This window comes from Ochotona princeps, chromosome 30, assembly GCF_030435755.1.
Source record: "Ochotona princeps isolate mOchPri1 chromosome 30, mOchPri1.hap1, whole genome shotgun sequence".
Classification (NCBI taxonomy): domain Eukaryota; kingdom Metazoa; phylum Chordata; class Mammalia; order Lagomorpha; family Ochotonidae; genus Ochotona; species Ochotona princeps.
The window spans coordinates 8376627-8395576 of record NC_080861.1 but is presented as its reverse complement, the minus strand read 5'-3'; the positions used below and the strand labels follow the sequence as shown (position 1 = coordinate 8395576).

General features: G+C 39.8%; 1 protein-coding gene across 1 annotated transcript in view; it reads right to left on the bottom strand.

Moving 5' to 3' along the window:
- Positions 1-18950, bottom strand: part of KCNH8 (potassium voltage-gated channel subfamily H member 8) — a 215474-nt gene that overhangs the window by 135670 nt on the left and 60854 nt on the right. Inside the window, exon 2 of the mRNA XM_058657087.1 lies at positions 11873-12106. Coding sequence (XP_058513070.1) covers positions 11873-12106 — 234 coding nt within the window. The remainder of the gene's footprint in view (positions 1-11872; positions 12107-18950) is intronic.

Sequence of the window (18950 nt, the reverse complement as noted above, 5' to 3'; positions counted from 1 at the left end):
AAAAGTATACAACTGTCTCCCACAGTGAGTGTTCCAACAGACGTGAGATATTTCTATTGTATGGAATCATCTGTGTACTGAAGCTGACTTTGAAGAAGTGAACCTTTGGAGGAATCTGGTTAGGCAGTAAGAGTGAATGCTAAATCTCAGCAAGACAAGTCAAGCTAGGCATTTCTAATGAATGCACTGCAGCCATCTAATTGTCTGTCTCTCTTAACTGTCCCGGCTGGAGAACGCAGGCTAGCACAGAACACTTCCATGCAAGAGTGATGTAAAGCCCTGTTCATTGATTAAACAATACAATCTTAACTATGGCCACAGGAAAAGGATGTGCTCTCAGAGTAGTGTGTTCAGATATGTGATCAGATAAGGAAAGCCACTTTCATTTATAAAGTCCAAAACTTGAACATATGCAAGCAGAATGAGAAATTGCAGGGCAGGCTCAGAACAAAGGTTGAACTCAACCTTTAACATACGTGTTTTGTGTGAAATTCATGCTAGTGATACAAGGACTTTGGTCTTGTTTTACTGTTTAGTACTCATAAGATTTTCCTGTTTTAAAAAAACGATTCTGTAAATTTGTATTTCAAAGACAGATTTACGGAGAGAAAAGCAGAGACAGAAAGAGAAATCATTTGCTGGTTCAGTCTCCAAATGATCACAAGGGTCAGAGCTGAGCAGGTCTGAAGTCAGGAGCCTGGAGTTTCTGAAGATGACCCATGTGGGTCAGCGACCCAAGCACTTGGGCTATCCTCTGCTGCTTTCCCAGGTGAGGTAGCTGGACTAGAAGTGTAGCAACCAGCCAGGACATGAATCTGTGCCATATGGGATGCTGGCACTCCAGACAGCCTTAACTTACTACACCATGATGCCATGATGCTAGCCCTGAGAGTCTCTTCTTGAACACACACACACGATCATTTTTTTAAAAAGGGAAGGATGGCATGGTGGCATAGGAGGATGATCATCCACTAGCAAGTAGGAGGCCAGGAAAAAGCTCCTGGATCCAAAACTCAGATCAGTTCAGCTCTAGCCATTGCGAGTATATGCAGAGTGAACCCGGAATGGAAGATCTCTCTTTCTCTCTCTCTGCCTCTACTTTCTCTGCTAAAAATATATCTTCCAAATAAAAAACTAAAAAAAACAAGAAACTAAAAAATTACTGATTTATTATCAAGACTAATCCATGGGTATATATATATATATATATATGCATAAAATTTTCAGCAAAAATATTAAGAACAATGCGTGTTTCAGTCTGAGAGCCTGCCAAGTCTCAGGGGAGATCTCAGAGCAATCAAACTGGAGAAAACAACCAAGAGAATGGCTGCAGAGCCGTGCCTCACCATTCACTAACACATTTAGTTGCAAGAACAGACATGAAAACTCTATTTTCCCAGCTCTGGGTTAAATCGTATCAACACCAGGATCAAGAAATTATGATTTCCTTAAACTTTGGAGCTGAAACAGCACTTGGTTTGACCGAAATATGCATGAAGTTGGATTGTTTATGTCAAAAATATTTGGCTGTTTCTTTACAGCTTATTTTTGTTGACGCCATCCTGTAAGGATGAAACCTACTGTAAGTGGCTTACTGGATAAAATGCAACACTTATGTAGTTGGTAAATAGATACAAATGAATGTTGTATCTATTGTATGCTACACATACAAAAAAAAATAATCAAGCTTTACTTATCTAGATATGGCTGCAATTCTTTGACATTCTTCCAATCAAGAGGTAGAATCTAGGTCTCCTTTCAATGGCTCTGGGTGAATGTTCCAAAGCCATACTGGGTAGCTTCTCAGACTAAATTATATATCTTGAGGTTCTCAATCCTGTATACTAAAGGGCCACATGTAGACACTTTGACTAATCTTTTTAAAAATTATTTGTAATATTTACATAGTTGATTAGTTGCGAAGATTCGAGGTTTAGGGGAAAGTTGGGTGAGACACTGTTTCTGCATTTTCCTTTTCCTTTTCCTGTATCTGGAGAAGGAGGTAGATAAGGGAAGAAGACACACCCAGCCTCCTAACCACCACATTACCCTGGGATGGGAAACAGCCACCTGTTGTCATCCCAGGGTCCCCAATGTGGAGCATGCTCAGAAGGTTCTGCCCCAGTGGTTTTGATAGTTCTGAAATGATGTCAATTTGCCAATCCAAGGAGAAGGAAATCCTTGCCAGGTAGGCCCTCAGCCCTAGCTTTAGTGTGTTCCAGTGAGTGGTGAGAGGTGGTGACCCATGCTATCTAGCCCAGCTCAGGTCTCCCACTTGGGCTGGCTCACTGATCTGACCCATAACGTTCCTCAAGCTTCCCCGCTGTAAACCACTAGGTCTCCGCCCCTTCGCTTACCTGCAAGTACAGTGACTTTGTTGATGCAAGTCCCTCATAAGTCATTCCTCACCTACAACATACTCCCTCAGCAGTCCTCGCTCCCACGCATTCACCTGGCACCTTCCCTGGGAAATCCATGGTCCCTGTGCCTGGGAGTGCATGGGTTTCACAGCCCAGCCTTCTCAAGCTCCAGCTTCTAGTGGGGTGGTACACTGGTCTGGAGCTCTGCCCACTAGGGTCCCAAGCTCCTGATACGTGTGCTGACCTGGGACTTTTTCCCTCCATACACCTAAGATGCAGGTACACTTGGAGTTCCCTAAGTCCGGTTCACCAACACACTAGCCTAGGGCCCTCCTCTTCTTCTACCCTTCCAGGGCCAAGCATGTGGAGAAATCCCCAGCCTCATTCTGCCTGCCTACACGTGAGCTCCAGGTCCCTGCACGCAACTGCCACAGCCATTCCCCAAGATCCCCTGCAAGCCTGCATCCCCACGATCCCACGAGTCTGCAGCACCCAGGCTCGCTGGTGCAAAAGGCAGTGGACCATCCACAGGCATGCTGGCACAAATACAAAAGGCCACTTTGACTAATCTTATCACAGACATTCAAGAGGCCAGATGTCCATGATGGCAGACATACATGAAGCCATCTCAGACTACAAACCAATGCGTCTCCTATCTGACCAGTACCAAACAATCAACTTCGGCCATCTCCATCTGGAAGAACCATCCACCCAAGCCCAGCCTGGATTCCTGACCTGCAAGACTTAAAGTTGTAACAACTGCTATATTCAGTCATTGGATGCTGAGGCAGTTTCTTACATAGCAATAGGAAAGTGGAACACTGCATAAACCGGGTAACACATTCTGTATTCTTCCAGCTTGAGAGTAAGAATACGGCCATATCCTTTACACAGGAAAAAAAAGTTTCCAAAATCTCACTTTCACAGCTTTTCAGGAAACCAAGTGTCCTTTAAAATCTGTGTAAATGCTTTTAAATGTGATGGAAAGATTTACACATTCTAGTTCTCTATGTTTCCAGTCAAGTAACAATCCCAGTTCTACACTGTCGTCAGGCTCAACAGATTCCCTCATTTATTCCCATACCACCCTACCACGCAAGGCTAATGCCCAGGATGCTGACAACTTTAAAGACAATTAATACCCCAAAAGATATCCATGAAGAATATGGTATTTGTCTACCATTTCTCAAGGTCTTGATTCTTACTTGAATCCATAAGAATGCTATGTAAGGATATGATCTGGTTTTGTTCGGAATGAGCTTTCTTTCCTCCTCCAGTCTCCCTGAACCTCAGGACGAACACCTTTCATGTTCAGTGGTCTCAATCTTGGTTTCTTTAGCTCTGGAGCCAGATCCCTGACTGGCTTGTCTCATTAGTCATTAGACGTGGTGAAGGTCTAAAATGACAACCAGCAATGCCCAGGCGGGAAATCTCCCATCCAGAGTAGATGTTCATTTAGCCACTGCACTTTCCATTAAAAAGCATATGCTTGCTGTTCCTTTATTGCGTGGATGGGCAGAACATCCTTAGCTCTGAAATGTGGATCTTACATGAAACTATTCCATATGCAACACCATAATTTCATCTCTTAACAGTCAAATGTGGAAGTCACATATGCTGTGCATTTAAAATGCTAATTTTGAGAATAATCTGACATTCAACAGCCCCAGGGCTTCATCTCTTTTCCTAAATTGAGCTCTAATTCTAAAATACCTAGAGGGTGTTATCAAATAGTCTGCTACACAGTCACGTGAATAAGTGAGTGTAAAAGAACACACTAAGAATATCATATGGGGGACAGCATTTTTGTATTGGATTAAGCAGCAGCCATAACCACCACATCCCATAGAAGCACCAGTTCAAGGACTGGCTGCTCTAGCTGTCATCCAGCTCCTCTCTGACATGCCTGAGAAAGCAGCGGAAGATGGCCCAAATGTCTAAACACCTGCCACACACCTAAAAGAACTGGATAAAGATCCTGGCTTACAGTTTTGGCCTGGTCCTGTTGCAGCCATTTCAGTCTTTCGGGAAGTAAATGAGCGCATGAAAAACTTTCACTCTCTTTTTCTGAAACTCTGTATTTCAGATAATATGAGAAAACCTTTAATGAACTGTATCTTATGTATCAACAATATTAAGAGGTAATGAAGTTGATACACAGTAAGCTGAAGATTCTAAAATACCAATAGAATAAACTGAAGAGAGGGGAGAAGATTTTCCTGGCAGAAGAAGACACTGATTGCCTGAAATTTCTGAGATGCTCTTAGACCTTTTACTTTGAGGATTCTTGATATTATGGTCCAAGAAGTGACAACTCTGGAGAGACCACTACGACGTGGTTGCTGCTCCATGTGGTGTACCAATTGGGTGTATAATTCACATCTGGCACTCATTTCTGCCCACGTTCAGAACTCAAGAAGAGAAGAAAGAAGATTTGCTAAAACTTTATGATCCATTTATTGTAAACGTTGTGGAGATGTTCACTTTGAGACCAAAAGTCTTGATGAAAAAAAGTCTGGTTGGCAAGATTTCTAAGCAGTGGAATGGGTTTTTGAAAGAGGCATTCACACATCCTGAGAACTATGAGATTCAGTTCCCTTCAGACCTTGATGTGAAAATGAAAGCTGTGATGCTTGGTGCTGTTTCCTCACCAATTTCATGTTTTTTGAAAACTGTGGAGGCCTGAGCCAGTAATAAGAGTATGGTAGCAGAATCGCACAAGTCTCTTCTGTGAAATCTGCGTATGAGATGTTTTCAGAAGAATTCAGTTCATTATCTGAATTCACAAATTTTGGGGCCCGGAATGATAGCCTAGTGACTGAATCCACGCCTTGCATCTGCTGGCATCCCGTATGGGTGCCAGTTCATGTGCCGGCTGCTCCACTTCCCATCCAACTCCCTGCTTGTGGCCTGGGAAAGCAGTGGAGGATGCCCCAAAACCTTGGGAGCCTGCACCCATGTGGGAGACCTGGAAGAAGCTCCTGGCTCCTGGCTCCTGGCTTCAGATTGGCTCAGTTCCCACTGTTATGGCCACTTAGAGAGCGAGCCAGAAGATGAGGATCTTTCTTTCTGTCTCTCCTTCTTTGTATATCTGCCTTTATAATAAAAAATTAAAACAAAAAACTTAAAGAGGGAGAGAGAGACTATGGCTTCTATTACTGCTAGGGGTAAATCTAACTTGGTAGTAACAAAGATTTCCTCTCTGAAGGAATCTTATTTTCACCTACATTTTAAATTAAAAGAAAAACATTCAGAATTCATTTTTATGGACATTTCACTTTGAGATAATTAAAGCTGAAACTAAATATGAGATGTGTAAACGGATAAAAAATGAACAAGGGATAATGAATAGGGCAATATGTTAGGAACTTATCACAGCCTAATTCAAAGACTTGAGTTTAAAATTTTTTGTACCCCAGTTTCTTCATCTGTAAATGAGAGATTCCTTGTGTTTATTTCAAGGATTACAGAGAAAATTAAGTAAAAATAGCTTACTTGCTGCTTGGCATCACATAGTAAAGCAAGTTTATTGTTACTCAGTTTCTGCAGTATTTTTCTTTAATTTAAAAACTTAAAATAATATTTTCTGTTCATATTTTTGTTTATGATACTCTTAAACTTGAAGTTAGTGAACATGGAATTTCATTTAAGGTAATGAGTTCCTTTTCTTTGGCTTGCAATATGACTAAGTAAATAAATGAACTGACATAAAAGGGGGGTAGGCCAACAAAGCAGCATAGTAACCTAAGCTTCTTCCTGTGGTGCCAACATCCCATATAGGTATCGGTTCATGTTCCCATTGCTCCACTCCCAATTCACATCTGTGCTTATGGCATAGGAAGACGGAGCAGGATGGCCAATCATGCTGCATGCCACCTACTTGTTTAATTCAACCAATCTTATAGACCAGGCCACTGAGACATTGATAGACACCATTATTACTGATTACAACTACAGAAACTGCACAGAATCAACACTAACATGCCCTCTTAGAACCAAAGCCAACAAAGCATGACCAGCCCATACCTTACAATACAGGACCAACAAAAAGATTTTATTATGAAAATATGTTTTTATAAAACGTAAAGACGCAACTGACCCACCAGATACAAAGTCCAACAGAGGAGCACAAGAATGAAAAACCATGAGGCTGCCAAAGTAACACAGTAACTATAATACTAAAACAAAGAAATGGAAATTGACAGAGTACCTGCCCCACAATTCAAAGATTTTAAGGACCTTGAATACGCAAGTGAATAAAGACAGAAAACTCAATAACATTAAGAAGACTGTTCATGATATAAATGCGAACATCAGAATAGAAACAGAGATCATTAAAAAGAATTGTAAAGTTGGATCTAAAGAACTCAGTAAATAATAATCAAAACACAGCTGGGAGCCATATAGTGGAACTGAAAAAGCAGAAGAAAAAATTCAGAGCCTAACAATAGCTCTTAAGTAACTCAATAAAAAAAAAATGAAAGGAAACAAACACTAAAAAAAGGGAGAATGTCTGAGCCGTCTGGGACATCGTGAAGTGAACAAACACATTATGGGCATTTAAAGAGAAGGGAATAGTCACAGAGAATCTATTTTAAAAGACATTTGCTGAAAATTTTTGAAACTCAGAAAGATACCAAGATACAGGTCCAGGAAGCCCAAAGGAGCCCTCAGAGGAGAGAAAATTCAAAAACAATAAGTCAAAAGCCTGAGGTTCCCTATGAGGAAGTCCTCCGTGGCCTAGTGGCAAACTTCTCAACAGAAACCTTGTAAATCAGGAGGTTCCTGGAATAAAATTGTGCGAGTACTGAAAGAATAAATATGACAAACAAGAAAATGATTCTTTGTAAAGGTATCCTTCTGAAATGAAGGAGAGATTAAGACTTTCTATGATAATAACAAACTGACAAAACTCCTTACCAATACAGCACTACAAGAAATGCTTTAGGGAGTCCTGTTTTCCAGCAAAAAAAGAAAAGAGAGAGAAAGAGACTGTGATCATCTTGAAAAAGCATGAAAGTAAAAACATTAACAATAAGCAGACATACAGAAAAGAAAGAGACAAGGAATGCAATGATTCTAATTTTTACTTTTTATTCAGGATGTTGTTTGTGTATATCTAGTTAAGGTTTTGTCTCCTGCTTATTTTAACCTTTAATGATTTCCACCAATGTAGGTCCGAGACTAAAGTATCTTATGAAGCATACTTCTATGGTATTCTTTTATTTTTATTAGGTTTTGTTAGCAACTTTACATTGTTTTATTACAATAAGTTAGAGAGTACTTCATTCTTTTCTGTTTTTTCAAAGACTATCATTGTTTTGTTTTCTAAATAGAAACCACCAATGGAACATTTCAACCTTTCAGTGATTTTTTTAAAGGCCTAAATAGCATTTTGCAGGCAGGCCTGCCATCTTCCTTTATGCTAGGTCCTATCAGGCGTCCTCTCTTTATAAGGAGTCTCGGGTTATGTTCTCATTTTCACAGCAGCAGGCAGGAACAGAAAGGGGGACCTTGACCCCTCATCTTTCCAATGGAAAGAACAAGAGCAACATTAAGGAGTCAGTAGGGAAGAGAGGTCATGATGGAATGTCCAATTATACCTGAGAGATACTTGGTATATGAAGAGAAAGGAATGCATTGGTAACAAGGAGGACCCCTCAAGTCATAGGCTCTTATGTTTTTAAAAAGAATGATAAATCCAGGCTTTCTATCCTGTGAAGTATCCATTGGCTCCTTCTTTCATACTTCCGTTCAACTCTCTTCTGCAAGTGTTTACTAAGAAACTACCATCTGACAAACACGGCTGAAGGTGTAAGGCTCCATGGAATGATGTGGAAATACCTAGCTCAGAATTTGTACCTTTAGGACATTCCACTCACATACATTGCTGTAATAATGCATAATTATTATAGAGTAGCTGACAATTTTCAATTGCTAAAAACCGGATCGCCTAAGTTATTCTGTGTTTCTGACAATTCCCCATGGTGACCAGGACAGAGAATCTGAGGTCTTTAATGATTTCCACCAATGTAGGTCTGAGACTCAAGTATCTTATAAACAACTGGAAACACTTGTTGGGTGTTGATTTCTGTCTTCTGCTCCATAATTTCTGCCTGTGGAGCCTCCACTGCTGTCCTCTATTCTTCTCATCTAGAGTCCCTAATGTGGCCCAGACCTTTCTCTTGAGCTCCACATTTGGCTATTCTTAATGAGTCTTAAAAAGAAAGACACTAAGGGGACTGGGGCCATGGGGTACAAGGCTAGGCTTCTGCCTGTGGCACCGGCATCATGAGATGCCAGTCCATGAGGTGCCAGTCCATCTTCTAGTTGCTCCACTTACAATTAAGCTGTCTGTTTATGGCTTGGGAAAGCAGCAGAGGATGGTTCAACTCTTCGAGTTCTTGCACCTATGTGGGAGATCTAGTACAAGCTCCTGGCTTCAGCTCAGCTCAAGAACCAGCAGGTTAAAGATCTCTCTCTCTCTGTCTTTCTATTTCCGAGCTCTGCCTTTGAAATAAAAATATAACAACATTAACCAAAAAAAAAAAATGAAATGGATTTGGAGATATTTATCCAAAGCCTTCATCTTGGGCCTGGCGGCGTGGCCTAGCAGCTAAAGTCCTCGCCTTGAACGCCTCAGGATCCCATATGGGCGCCGGTTCTAATCCCGGGCAGCTCCACTTCCCATCCAGGTTCCTGTTTCTGGCCTGGGAAAGCAGTCAAGGACGGCCCAAAGCTTTGGGACCCTGCACCCGCGTGGGATACCCGGAAGAGGTTCCTGGTTCCTGGCATCGGATCGGTGCAGCACCGGCCCGTTGCGGCTCACTTGGGGAGTGAAACGTCAGATGGAAGATCTTCCTCTCTGTCTCTCCTCCTCTCTGTATATCCGGCTTTCCAATAATAAAAAAATCTTTTAAAAAACAAAACAAAACAAAACCAAAGCCTTCATCTTAACAAGGAAGAGACTGCAGTGTGCAGTCAGCACACACCTTGGACAAAGGAGATGATTTGCCCTTTGTTTCCCCAGACCTGACTTTTATCACTCCCTACCAGTTTGCACCCTCAGCAACATCCTCATTATCTTTAAACACAGGTCTGCTCTTCAACCATTGTTACAGAGAACAGGAGCCCATTTATTTTATCATTTTCTCTGTGTAGACCTTGTGTAACCACACTGAGAAGAACAGGGACCTGAACTCTGCTTTTGGAGCCAAAGAACTGAGGATTCATTTTCCAGTCCAATATCCATGACTGCTGACTCTAGTACCTACACCATCAGGACACATCCTCCAAGGACCAGGAACTCAGAAAACAGGATGGCCCTTTCCGTGCAGGCTCCTTCTCTTACATTGGCCAAAGTATCCAAAGGAAAATATGGAAGACAAGGTTGTGGTTCAGAAGTTAAATGCACAGGACAGCCTTGCATAAAAAGTTAGAGGCCCCAAATCTCAACAGTGACATGGTTGAGAAACCTAGAGATAGAGCATAATTTAAAGATTTATTTATTATTATTGAAAATCAGATATACAGAGAGGAGGACAGACAGAGAGGAAGATCTTCCGTCTGTTGATTCACTTCCCATGCGGCCGCAAAGGCCAGAGCTGTATTGATCCGAAGATAAGAGCCTTTGCCAGATTTCCCACAGGGTGCAGGGTCCCAAGGCTTTGGGCCATCCTCAACTGCCTACCCAGGCAACAAGCAGGGAGCTGGGTGGGAAGCAGGGCTGCCAGGATTAGAACCAGTGGCCATATGGGATCCTGGCACATTCAAGGTGAGGACTTACCGTGCTGGGCCCAGAGCATAATTTAAGTGTCGATCCATAAAAAAAGCCCTGAATACAGTGAACCATCCAAGATAGCAGTGTATTTACTTCTGATTGACAAGAGAAACCAGATGCCTCCTTGTATCTCATCGTTCTTTGTAACACTGTGATGTTCTCTGTTCCTCACTGCTGAGGCTATACAGCCTTTTCTCTACTTTCTAGCCCAGTTTGCCTGGACTGCCATAAAAAAATTAAAATACCACAGACTGGCATATATAACAGAAATTTGTTGTCTTACAATTCTTGAGGTTAGATGTCTAAGAAATAATTATTGAAATGCCTGTTTTCTCCTGAGGACTCTCTTTCTGATTTTCTAACCACCACGTTCTCTGTCTCATTCTTCCTCCACGGATGCCTCTCCCTCCTGGTTTAGGGCCCACAACACTTGATCTTATTTAATTTTGTTTACCTAATTTAAATCCTATTTCTAAATACAACCAAAATGGGGATTGTAGCTTCAATAAACAAATTTTATTAGGACACAGTTATATTTAGAAAGGAGCAAGAAGAGAACTTTGATGGGAAATCTTTCACTTTTCTAACTTTCTATCCAGACATTTCACAAATCGTCTTTCCTAATCAGTGCCCTGAAACTTAGTTTTCTGCCCAATCTAACGATACAATGTTTGAGCAAGTTTGTTATTCTCTAATCTATCTAAAACTCAACAGGTTATGTTATTAAGAAGGAAATGCAAAGCTTTGAGAGAAAAAGGGATGATTCTAAACTAGTGGAATGGAGAGTCCCAATTTCTGATTAGCATTTTCCTCGTGTATTTCCCATATGCTGTACCGGATCACTTACAACTTTCGGGAAACCTGAGATGCTGACATCTAACCCTACATAGGCTCCATGCATTACAGACACCAAGGTTACCAGGTCCTGCTTCATTTAAAACTGCATGATAAAATTGCAGCTGCATATACGGGTCCCCAAAATTCTCAGACTTTCCAAACTGACACTTTTGGGTTCAGCAAATATACTCCACCCTTTGAGATCATGTGTCTCTTCTTTGGTCTTATGAATAGTGAGACAGGCTCTGTGTCAGGGATCAGCAAGAGAAAATGGTTAGGCTGATATCCTTGAAATTAACTTCCTTTTTTTGGTCACAAAACTGTCCTTAATGACTGGCATGTAGATGTGGTTCTTAAATGCATAATTAAAAATAATATATAATAACAAAAGATCATGTGTTAATATATTAATATAATTCAATAAAAGATCATGTGTTAATGTATCAATAACTGTTATACGTGAGATATATATATATATATATGTTAAGAACAACTATAACATAAAAGCAAGATACTTTTAACATATATTAACTCAGTGTGTTAGCACTGAATAGTTGTAATTCGAAGGTTAAATTCCCAGAAGCTTTCTATAAAGACTGTATTTATGTGAGACAAGCATTAACGGAAGTTATGAAACAATTACTGAGTATACGCTTGCAATGGGGGAATCTCAACTGAACTTGAGCTGTGGTTATGCAACAAGGTAGAGGAATCCACCATGGTGGGAGGGTTTGGGGAGGGGTGGGGAGAACTCAAGTACCTATGAAACTGTGTCACATAATACAATGTAATTAATGAATTAAAAATAATAAATAATAAAAAAAGAAAGCAAAAAAAAAAAAGAAAGAAGGTGACTTCTCATAACTCTTCGATGAGCATCAAAGGAGCAACTCACCATTCTTCTTGTAGAACATAATTTCTCCCTTGAATTCTGTTTTTTCCTCCAGTGACTTTTCTATTTGGAGCATCAGTTGTTCATTGGTTTCAATGCCAAACAAAAACTTGCAACTGCAACTCTTCTGCATGACTTCAGTCCGGGCAAATCCAGCAAGCTCGCAGAAGCCATCAGAGCAATACACGATGGGAAAACCTTTAGCCACCTGAGCGTTGGCAAGGATGAAGTTGCTGTCTGTGGGAAAAAACCAAGAGAAGATACTCAGCAATCTAAAGTTCTTACTTCACTCTGTTTAGAATCAAGTCGCAAGCATATACGTTTAGTAACAGTGGCTAACAACGGTTCTGATGATATACAGGGGAAAGCACATATCCCAAACACAAATGGCATGGGCATTGTAGAAGTATGGATTAATCTCTGATTTTGATTTGCATTTTGAAACACACTGTGGAATAATCAGTATTTATTGGTCAGTTTTGAAGTCATTAACATCTACCTGGCAGTGAAAAGGTGAAACTATTGACCAACAGTTAATTCTAACTCAAATCTGCTCTAAAGTACATAGATGAAATTGAATACGTTACTCTTTTCTCACATTTTATTTCCACAGAAGCAGATCCTATGCCTAGAATTTGAGTATAGGTAGTTTTTATTGGGGGGGGGAGGTTAGTAATTCTAGAAGTATACCTAGGGAATTGGGATAGTTAAAGCAGGAAAAGTAATAAAGTCTGAGTTAAAATCGTTTTCTGCAATGGCAGTGGGACCTAATCGCCAGTGATCATAAAGGTGACTGTGAGAATATAACTTGATATGGTCGTAAGAGAGAACACACAAATATTTATCCACTAGCATTCATACTTCATTGGTATAAAGTCACTCAGAGTGGCAATTGCTTTGGCATTTCTGACCCATCCACTTGGGCAAAGTATACTCAGGAGATCACTCAGCTAGCAAGATTCCAGAAGCCATCAGCACATAAAGATAGAGTCAGCACATTATTGCAAGTGATGTCAGGTGATATTGGCATGTGTGCTACAAGAAAAATAATGTTACTTTACAGATGTGATATCTGAATTATTGAGACAGCATGCATACTCTACTTAGCAAAGTATAAGAAACAGTGAAGTATTCAAACTTATTTGTATCCCATCCCCTGCATGAGTTCCCTCTTTGCTATCCATCAGCCTCACACAGCCCAAATCAATGGAACTGTCCAATTTTCCACAAAAACCTCTGATACTACTGACATTATGAGCTAAGTACTCTTTTCCCTCTTTGCAATGTTAGCTACTTTGGACATTTCATTGCAGTAATGAAAAGACAACTAATACATCTGCCAAATATGAAATGTATGTTGTCTACTTAAACATAAGTGAGTTAAATGATAAATGCAGCTGGCCTTTAGCAACTGTGGGCAGAGTTGAGAGGAACACCTATTTTTACCTAATATCCAACTGTGAACCCTTAAAGTTTAGTATTATATGTCTTATATATTGCTTACATCAGACAACCTTTCTTGCATGCTGTGAGAAAGGAGGAATTCCACACAAACCGCAGTCAGCAGAAGCAGCACTGAATATCTTGTATAGGTTTTTCCGTCTCCTTTCAAACTTGCGTAGTTTGTTTCCAGTTGACCATCAACTGGCCAAATGAAGTCCATTTTACTCAGCTTTGTTCTGGTTTTTAACCCCGGAGTAGCAGTCCTAGTGCCAACAGTTGCTTCCAGCTTTGTGAAGCTAGCTCTTCTACCATCCCAAACACTCTCCCTGAAGGCCAAAGCTGAAGATGTACACTAAGAACTCTTCAAGTATGCATTCCTTTGAAGCCATGAGAGTTAATTAGATAATTCCAGATTAACTGCTAGTTCTCTCACAAAATTACTTATTGTTGGATTTTGTCCTGGGTCCAGATTTTCTGTGCCCAGACATCATTCTACATACCTAGATTTTTTCCAAGGTATAATTCTCTTCTTCCCTCAGTGAAAAAGCACATAACTTAAATTCACATAATAATCCATCCCACTGATAGTTTTTTAACACTTAGGTATCCTCATGCAATATACTGTTTCTATTTCTGATAATAAGGGATATATAATTTTGATATTGTGCATATATACATAATATATGTGATATTCCATTTTGTGCATGTTTTAATCACCAGCTTCCTTTATAACTCTCTTAGCATCTGTATCAATTGGCTATGGATATAGATTTAAGTATAGTCCTTCAGAGCTACCATAGGCTTCTGAAAAAAAGTGCTCAAAGACTTACCAAGCTGCCTAATCTGTGTATTTCACTAAGGATTATAGCACACTTGAGGTCATTAATTCTTTGTGTAAATACACCGGAAAAAAACTAAACTAAAAAAGAAAGAGCAGTTATTTGGCCTTTCTGTTTACATTTAGCACATGTCCTCAATATGTAATCACACTTCCATTCTGAAGAGAAATTTGTGGCAGACTGTGTTTCATGAAGCTTAATGTGTGATTTACATGAAAGACCCCTCTGTTTTGGGAACCCAGCCATTTACTTGGAAACACATGCTTTCTGAATGCCAGTCCTGGACTCCCCCCCAAAAAGAACCATGACATTTATGTTATGTAAAACAAGGCAACTGCCATACGATTAGGACATCATCATGGGCATATCACTCTCCCTAAATATCCAAGATCCAAAGCTAGGCAGTAAAAGCCACTGTATGTGGCCTGTAATTTCACCATAGTCTGTACAGCAATTTTTATAGAGAAGTGACTTCCTCTCTATTACAAAGAAAAAGATGTGTAGATTTTGGAAAAATATTTTTTACCAGTAGTCTTTGAAGAGCCAAAGCCACAGTTTTTTTTCTTCACTATAGATACCATTTATTACAAGTTCCTTGATGATGTATTCCAGTCTGCTAAACATGTCCAGATCCCCGAGCAAATGTTATGATATATCCTCATTTCCTCCAGAAAGCCATTATTTTTGAACTAAGTCAGTAACTCCCTTAGTTCAAGGCACTTTGCATTGGCCCCCTCCAGAGTCTCACAAGAAGCACGGAGCAGTTGCTACCCTAGCGATCTGGTTTCCAATCTCCTCATGAACATTGAACGTGTATCGCAGAACTTGCAAAAATTTCCCTCTGAAGTATCTCAAGGTCAAAGGCAGCAAACATATATTCTAAGTGAACAGAATCATAGACATAAGCCTGATATCACCGTAAACATCTCATGTGGGGGCCAATGCTGCAATGTAGCAAGTACAGTCATCTTCTGTGACTCTGATATTCCACATGTGTGCTAGTTCTTGTTCCAATTGCTCTATTTCCAACCAAATCCCTGCTGAAAGCAGCACAAGACAGCACAAGACACAATCCCTGGGAAAGCAGCACAAGACAGCCCAACTACTTGCACCCTTAACTCACATGGGAGAACAGGATGGACGCAATCTCTGTCTGTCTCTCCATTTCTCTTTGTAATTCTTTCAAGTAAAATTCTCATGGTTAAGAATTTGGGCATTGCATTATCAATGTGCCAGGATTCATGCTTGTTTTCATATTATTGTTTTGTTTTAATGTGATCCTGAAAGGCATTTTGCTCAATGGAAGCTTCAAAAATATGTGCTATTTGTTTACTTTCGTGGAAAGTGTTAAATGCACCACTAAGTAACCTAAGTGGCTTTTACTGCCTAGCTTTGGATCTTGGATATTTAGGGAGAGTGATATGCCCATGATGATGTCCTGATGCATGGGAAGTGGAGTCCTGGCATTAAAACCAGCGCCCATACGAGACGCCAGTGCGTCCAAGGTGAGGACGTCAGCCCCTAGGCCACCACGGTGGGCCCTGTTGTGCCATTTTTAACTTTGGTTTTGTACCATATTCATGTATGACCGATTAAAAAGATGCTGTTTAAGTTCATTTTACCAATCATTTACCATAGAATGGATGAGTAAAAATAACATAAATAGTAATCTTGAAGAAAAAAAGTAAATTAACAAATTTTTAAATTTTCAAAGAACAAAGTTAAAAGCTCATAAATTCAAATATGTTTGAAACACTGTTCAACATAATTTAGAATTGCAAATACGTTTTAAAAAATCGTCTTTTGCAGCTGAATGAAGCTCCACGTTGAGTTGTAATTCTTGTGAGGCTCATTCTCCTGAAGATCAGAATATGAGCTTCAGCTTGAACAAGACTAGCTTTTAGTGATGCGCAATGACAACGCCATCAGAAGTAAAATGAATGAGAAACAATTCAGAGAAATACTAAATGCAGCAATAAAATGTGTTTGCTATTTTATCCACAGTTTATTCTCTATATACACTTTGGTAGCAATATTCTGTCCCATGATCCTCTGATTTTTGTCTTGTAAAATTAATGTTAGATAAAATGCTGTTGCATATCACCTCATCATCTTTTACCCTTTGTATACCTTGGGTATACACCATGAGGCCTGGGAGGTGAGTTGACATGGTTTACTTTCGCAGTCAGAGCCAAAGCGACAGTTCATGCTATAGAACAGATACTTAATACATTTTCATAAAACAATTCAGTGAAATAAACTGATAGCCTATTCACTTTTATTGAAACACACTAAGCTAAGGTCCAATATTTTTAGTTGAATCAATAACCTGTTTGATCAGTTAGCAGCAATCATTTGTTTTAAAAATAAAATAAAGTCAGATTTGCCTTAAATAGTCTATCTCATGATTATAATTTTTATCCTGATATTCTATTTTTAGTAAAGTCTTTGGTAAGCAGAAGTAGAAAGTTTTTTTTTTTAAATTAGGAATCAGATGAAGCAACATCAGATCAAATAATCCTATTCTTCCATACATAACATGAACAAATTATGATTTATTTATTGAAAGAAAGTACTGTATGCATGTGGATGAAACATTTGGGATCGATATGGAGTTTGGGGTTCCTAAGGGGTTACCTTATGACTATTTAGTTCAGGATGGTGCAATTTAGCCCTGCCTTTGTGACAGCAGGCTGACCTCCTGCAAGGAGTGTTTAGAAAGGACTAGGCACAATGTAAATTCGTATTTCCATGTATATTATTCCGGAATTTCCATAGTCATAATTCCTGTTCCTCTCTACCCTCCCCCACGCCAAAATTATACATGAACTGTGAGTGAGCTTCCGGGAATGGCCAAGCTTTCCTACTGTTTCGCAAACTGAAAGGCCAGAGAAAGCTCAAACATCGCCACAGTTCCCTTTTCTCATTGCACAGCTGGATGATGCAAACGCTCCACTCCTCCAACTCAGAAGCAAGGTAAGGGGCTAGTTAGGAATGACAGGGCTTTATTTTCTGAGACAATCTTTAATTTCATTTTTTTAAAAACATGAATATGGCCAATTGGGAATAAAACTGTATGTGTATCTTTTGAAAATGTATTTATTTCATCACTCTATTTGGCTTATGGAATGGGAGATTAAATGGTTGCAGCAAAGAAACCAGCTGTAGTGTACAAAAACCCAGATTTCCAAACATTGAACTTAATTTGTCTTTGGATTCTCCTGCAGCACACACTGGATTGTGGCTCCAGTAAAATTTAATACAGAAAGCATTTCCTTTTCATTTTTAATAGGCAGGAACAGTCTCTTCACGTCAGGCATACATGAAAACTGGGGAGGAGGTGACAGGTTAGCTCAATTCGCAACAACTCCATCTCGCAACACTGGCATCCCATATGGGTGCTCATTTGTGCCCTGGCAGTTCCACTTCCTATCCAGCTCCCTGCTTATGGCCTAGGAAAGCAGTGGAAGGTGACTCAAGTCCTTGGGCCACTGCACCACGTGGGAGACTTGGAAGGTGTTCTTGGCTCCTGGTTTCAGATTGGCCCAACTCCGGCCATTGTGGCCATCTAGGTGGTGAACCAGAGGAACAACGACCTTTCTCTCTCCTTCCCTTTCAAAATCTGCCCTTTCAGTAAAAATGGATAAATTTCCAACTCTCCAGTGTATGTCTTTTTTACTAATCAAACAAGTTAAGCCTTTCAGCCATCAGCGCTTTTGGAGAGAACAATCATGGTTGCCACGTAAAACTGAGCAGCTCCTGTTTTGAACAAAAAAGGCTAAAGAGGCAAATGGGTGCTAAAAAGCAGTATGCACTGGGTGTGTCAAATCGTGTGCCCTAGTATTGGACCATGTCCATTAGAGAAAAGAAGCTTCTGTCCAACTGCCACAAAGACCATGAGAAATTACTAGAAAAACAGTCTGGCTGAATGATAGCTTAAGATGTGTCCATTATTTAACAATGAAAACTACAATAAAAGCATTTTCAGATGTGTCTTTTGACCTCCATAAAATGGCTACTTTCAGTGGATATAAAATACTAATTTCAAAAACAAAACATTTTAAAATCCCACACTGCTCCTTGCATTAATACTGCATTAACATGCATTGTAGTTTAACTTGATCATGAGAGCAACATTTTTATCCTAGAATCTCATATAACTCCATGACACGGTTATTTGATTATTCAATAACATTGAAACATAAATAAATTTATTTCCAAAGGAATCATAGTTAGTAAATGTAGGATATTAGATTCAAATTACGTTGGGTTTTAAAACCAATCGCTTTCTGACAATTGCCTTCAAAAAAACTTCAGCATAATGTGTGCACACTTACATGAATATGGAGTCCTATTGTCTTACAGGAACGTATTTATAATTTCTGTATTTAACTTGTGTCCCTCTTTTTTTCCCCTTATCTTAGATATCTTCCTTTAGCTATATTTTATCTGGGTACCTATCGTGCCAATCTAAGGGTAACATTTGAGTGAATAGTTTTGTACATCCTAAACTTGAACCTTCCTTGGGGAGACACTGAGGAACAGGCATTCAGGAGGTTATCTGACATAAAATTTATTTTGCCAACTTTGAGTAGTTTTTTTTATAATATGGGTCAGTGTTTTCCTGCTTGTTCCCTCCCTTGCAAAACACAAGAGTAATTCATAAGTAGTTCACATCCCATAAAAACTTGGAAAGCTTGGTGACAAGAGTGCACATGAGATGAGCAAAGAGACTGTGTGCAATTCGTAAAGGAATGACTTGCACGCATCTCGTGTTTCTGCTTCGCTGGTGAAAAACC